The 5237-nt window shown below is 43.9% G+C and overlaps 1 protein-coding gene across 4 annotated transcripts in view; it reads left to right on the plus strand.

Moving 5' to 3' along the window:
* The window catches only part of mical2a (microtubule associated monooxygenase, calponin and LIM domain containing 2a), a 216588-nt gene that overhangs the window by 153791 nt on the left and 57560 nt on the right, over positions 1-5237 (plus strand). For 3 of the 4 annotated variants that reach the window (XR_007263958.1, XM_048606984.1, XM_048606981.1), the window contains one exon: positions 111-276. Coding sequence is in view for 3 of the 4 variants with exons in the window: in XM_048606984.1 (XP_048462941.1) it covers positions 111-276 (166 nt within the window). In the remaining variant the exon portion in view is untranslated. The remainder of the gene's footprint in view (positions 1-110; positions 277-5237) is intronic. The other variant, XM_048606982.1, reaches the window with a different exon arrangement.

The following is a 5237-nucleotide window of genomic DNA, read 5'->3' on the forward strand; positions in this document are numbered from 1 at the left end:
CTGCTGTGTTCATCCAGCCCTGCACCTTGTTGTCTCGGATTCTCCAGCATCTGCAGTTCCTACTATCTCAGAGAGTTATTGATGACTGTATTTCCTTGTCGTTGCTCCAGCAGTTTATCCACTCCAGTCTGGGTCTGTTGACTGTGAAAGAACTAAATGTGCACCTGGAGACTTCGATCTGTGTGAAACACTCCCCACCACGGAGAGACACTCGCCTCAAAAATCACCCGATAACCTCCTGGCAATCCGAGTCATGGTGACTAGTGATGGCAGCAGGTAATTTTGACGTTAAACTTCCATTGTACTGAAGGTTCCTTGCCTCAGCGATCTGCTTTGCCCCGGAAGCCACTTATACTGTATGTTTCACATTGAGAAGAAAGAATTTTGGCTATGCCTGAATCTGATCTGAATCTAAATAGAGGAACCTATGGTGGTATGAGGTATGAGCTGGCTATGATAACTTGGGAAGTCTCACGTAAAGCATGACTGTGGATAGGCAATGGCAAACATTTAAACAGAGCATGGAGCAAGACCAACAATTGTTCATTCATGTCTGGTACAAAAATAAAATAAGAAAGGTAGCCCAATCTAGGGAAATTAGGGATAGTGTTAGATCCAAAGAAAGGGCATTAATTTGGCCAAAAAGAGCCACAGACCTGAGGATTGGAAACAGTTTAGATTTCCACAAAGGAGGGCAAAGATTAAGAGAGGAAAATAGAGTGTGGGAATAAGATTGTGGGAACATATAACCCGACTGTAAAAACTTCTACGGGTTATGTGAAGAAAAAAAGGATTCACAAGAGACAATTTTAGATCCCTTACAATCAGAAACAGATAAGTTATAATGGGAACAAAGAGATAATTGTTCAATTAAAATCATACTTTGGTTCTATCTTCATTAAGGTGGACACAAATAATGCCCCAAAAATGTTAGATAACACACAATCTGGTGGGACAGAGGAACTGAGGGAAATGTTGTTTTTATGGAAAATAGTTTTGGGGAAACTGATGGCTTAAAGGTTGATAAATCCCCAGGACCTGAAAATATACGTTCCAGAATACTTAAGGAAGTGGACCTAGAAATAGTGGATGCATCAGTGGTCATTCTCCAAGATTCTATAGGCCCAGGAACAGATCCTATGGGTTGGAGGGTAGCTACTGCAACCCCACTATTTAAAAAAGGTGGTAGAGAGAAAACAGAATTATAGTCCAGTCGTCCTGACATCAGTAATAAGGAAAATGCTGGAGTCCATTTACAAGCAGAGCATTTGGAAGACTGCGCCAGAAGTGGACAGAAAGTGAAATCGTGATTGTCAAATCCATTGGATTTTTTGAGGATGTAACCAGCTGAATTGATAAGGGGGAACCAGTGGATGAGGTTTACTTAGACTTTCAGAAAGTATTCAATAGGTCCCACGTAAGAGATTACCTAAAACATGAAAGGGCATGGGATTGAGGGTGGTGTACTGACATGGATGGCAGGGACAAAACTAAGAGTAGGAATAAATGGGTCATTTTCTGAGTGGCAGCCACTGACCAGTGGGGTACCGCAGGGATCAGTGCTTGACCCTAGCTATTCACAATAATGATTTAGATAAGGGAACTAAATGTAATATCTCCAAGTTTTCAGACAACATGAAGCTGGAGGAACAGAACTTCTTCAAGATGGGCATGCCTAGAAGAGATGTGGCAGTGAGTTAAATACTAAATAAAAACTGAAAGAACAGCAGATGCTGTAAATCGGGAACAAAACCAGAAGTTGCTGGAAAAGCTCAGCAGGTCTGGCAGCATCTGTGATGAAAAAAATCTGAGTTAATGTATCGGGTCCGGTGACCCTTCCTCAGAATGGAAACCAGTGGCCATAGAACGCGTTGGCACTAACGACATAGGTAAAAAAAAGAAGGGATGAGGTCCTAAAAGCAGAATATAGAGAACTAGGGAGGAAGTTGAAATGTGGGACCTCAAAGATAGTTATATCAGGATTACTACCAGTGCCACGAGCTAGTCCGAGTAGAAACAGCAGAATATATGGGATTGACATGTGGCTGAAAAGGTGGTGTGAGGGGGAGATTTGTGGGGCATTGGGACTTGTTCTTGGGGAGGTGGGACCTGTGCAAACTGGATGGGTTACACCTGGGCAGGACCGGGACTGATATCATCATCATCATAGAATTCCTACAGTGTGGATGCAGGCCCTTCGGCCCAACAAGTCCACACCGACCCTTGGAGCATCCCACCCCTATAACACGCCTAATCTACACATTCCCGAACACTACAGGCAATTTAGCGTGGCCAAGCCACCTAGCCTGCACATCTTTGGGCTGTGGGAGGAAACCGGAGCACCCGGAGGAAATCCACTCAGACACGGGGAAAGTGTGCAAATTCCACACAGACAGTCACCCGAGGGTGGAATCGAACCCGGGTGCCTGGCACTGTGAGGCAGCAGTGCTAACCCTGAGCCACCATGCCACCCCAACCACTGAGTCACCATGCCGCCGTATCCTTGGGAGTGGGAGGGGTGGGGGGATGGTGGTAATTGTGAGAGTGGTTGGGGAGGGTTTAAACTAGTGTGGTAGGGGGATAGGAACCAGAAGAGTAGGACAGTAAATGCAGAAATTGAGAGAGTGATAGAAGCCAAGGCAAACATTACCAAGAACAAGAACAGGCAGGAAAATACTGCTGAAAAGAGCAGGGGAGGTGCACTGACATGCATATGTTTCAATGCAAGAAGTATAATAGGCAAGGTGGATGAACTCAGAGCATTAGTTAATACTTGGAATTATGACATTATTATGAATACAGAGACTTGGCTGAAAGAGGGACAGGACTGGCAGCTGAATGTCCCAGGTTTTGGATATTTCAGGTGTGATGGAAAGGGAGATAAAAGGGATGGGGGGAGTTGCATTACTGGTAAAGGAGTATCTCACAGCTGTACTAAGGGAGGATACATCAGAGGACTCGTATAGCGAGGCAATATGGGTAGAACTCAGGAATAGGAAAGGTGAAATCACAATGGTGGGGGTATACTACAGGCCTCCCAACAGCCAGCGGGTGATAGAGAATACATAGACAGATTTTTGAAAGATGCAAAAACAGCAGGGTTGTTGTGGTGGGTGATTTTAACTTCCTCTATATTGACTGGGATTCATTTCGTGCTAGGAGCTTGGATGGGACAAAATTTGTAAGGACCATTCAGGAAGGTTTCTTGACACAATATGTAAACAATCCAACCAGGGAAAGTGGTTATACTGGACCTGATTTGGGAAATGAGCCTGGCCGGGTGAGTGAAGTTTCAGTGGCGGAATATTTCGGGAATAGTGACCATAATATCATGAGTTTTAAGATACTCATAGATAGGGACAACAGCAGTCCTCGGATGAAGGTGTTAAACTGGGGGAAGGCGAATGACAACAATATTAGACAGAATCTGGAGAATTTTGATTGGATGTGGTTGTTTGAGGGTAAATCCATATCGGACATAGAACATAGATAGAACATTACAGCGCAGTACAGGCCCTTCGGCCCTCGATGTTGCGCTGACCTGTGAAACCAATCTGAAGCCCATCTAACCTAAACATGTGGGAGTATTTCAAATAGCAGTTAATAAGAGTTTAGGAGCAGCATGTTCTTATGCGAATGAAGTATAGGTATGGCAAATTACATGAACCTTGGATCATGAGGGATGTTATGACCTTGGTCAAACAGAAAAGGGAAGCATACATAAGGTCTAGGGGATGGGAAATGACAAAGCCCTTGAAGTATATCAGGAAAGTAGGAAAAAAAACAAGGTATTAGAAGGGCTAAAAGGTGTTATGAAAAGTTGTTAACAAACAGGATTAAGGAGAATCCAAGGCTTTTTATAGATATATAAAAAGCAAGAGGGTAGCCAGGAAAAGGGTTTAGCCACTCAAGGACAAAACAGGGAACCTATGTGTGGAGCCAGAAGAGGTAGGTGAAGTCCTAAATGAATACTTTATGTCGGTATTCACCAAAGAGAAGGAACTGATGGAGGATGATCTCAGGGAATGGAGTGTCGAGTTTCTCAGCCCAGCTGCTATTAAAACGGAAGGGGTGTTGTGTGCCTTAAAAAGTATTAAGGTTGGTAAGTCCTCGAGTCCTAAAGGGGTCTATCCCAGAATCTTGAGGGAAGCAAGAGAAAAAATTACTGGGGCATTGACAGACATCTTTGTATCCTCTTTGGCCACAGGTGAGGTCCCAGAGGACTGGAGAATAGCCAATGTTGTCCCATTGTTTAAGAAGGGTAGCAGTGATAATCCAGGAAATTACAGACTTGTGAGTCTCACGTCAGTGGTAGAGAAATTATTGGAAAAGATTCTCAGGGACAAGATCTGTAACATTTAGGAGCAAATGGACTTATTAGTGATAGACAGCATGGTTTTGTGCGGAGGATGTTGTGCCTCACTAACTTGATTGAGTTTTTTGAGGAGATGACGAATCTGATTACAGAAGGAAAAGCGGTTGATGTTGTCTACATGGACTTCAGTAAAGTCTTTGACGGGGTCCCTCATGGCAGACTGGTACAAAAGGCGAAGTCATGTAGTATCGGGTGTGCTGGCAAGATGGATACAGAACTGGCTTAGTCATAGGACACAGAGGGTAGCAGTGGAAGGATGCATTTTGGAATGGAGGGTTGTGACTAGTGGTGTTCATCAGGGATCAGTGCTGGGACCTCTGCTGTTTGTGGTCTACATAAATGATTTGGAGGTTGAAACAAAGATTGGTGGTATTGCGGATAGTGAGGGGGATTGTCAGAGGATACAGCAAGATATAGATCAGGTGAAGGCATGGGCAGAAAAATGGCAGATGGAGTTTAATCCAGACAAATGTGAGGTAATGCATTTTGGAAGGTACAAGTGAATGGCAGAACCCTTAGGCGTACTGATATGCAGAGGGACCTGGGTGTGCAGGTTCACAGATCTCTGAAGGTGGCAGCGCAGGTAGATAAGGTAGTAAAAAGGCTTATGGCATGCTTCCCTTCATTGGAATGGGCATTGAGTATAAGGATAGAGAAGTTATACTGAAGTTTTACAGAACTTTAATTAGGCCACACTTGGAATGTTGTGTGCAGTTCTGGTCACCAAACTACCAGAAGGATGTGGATGCTTTGGAGCGGTACAGAAAAGGTTTACCAAGATATTGTATGGTATGGTGGATTTTAGCTATAAAGAAATGTTGGATAGACTGGAGATAGTAGGAACTGCAGATGCTGGTGAATC

Source organism: Rhincodon typus, chromosome 17, assembly GCF_021869965.1.
Source record: "Rhincodon typus isolate 14 chromosome 17, sRhiTyp1.1, whole genome shotgun sequence".
NCBI lineage: Eukaryota > Metazoa > Chordata > Chondrichthyes > Orectolobiformes > Rhincodontidae > Rhincodon > Rhincodon typus.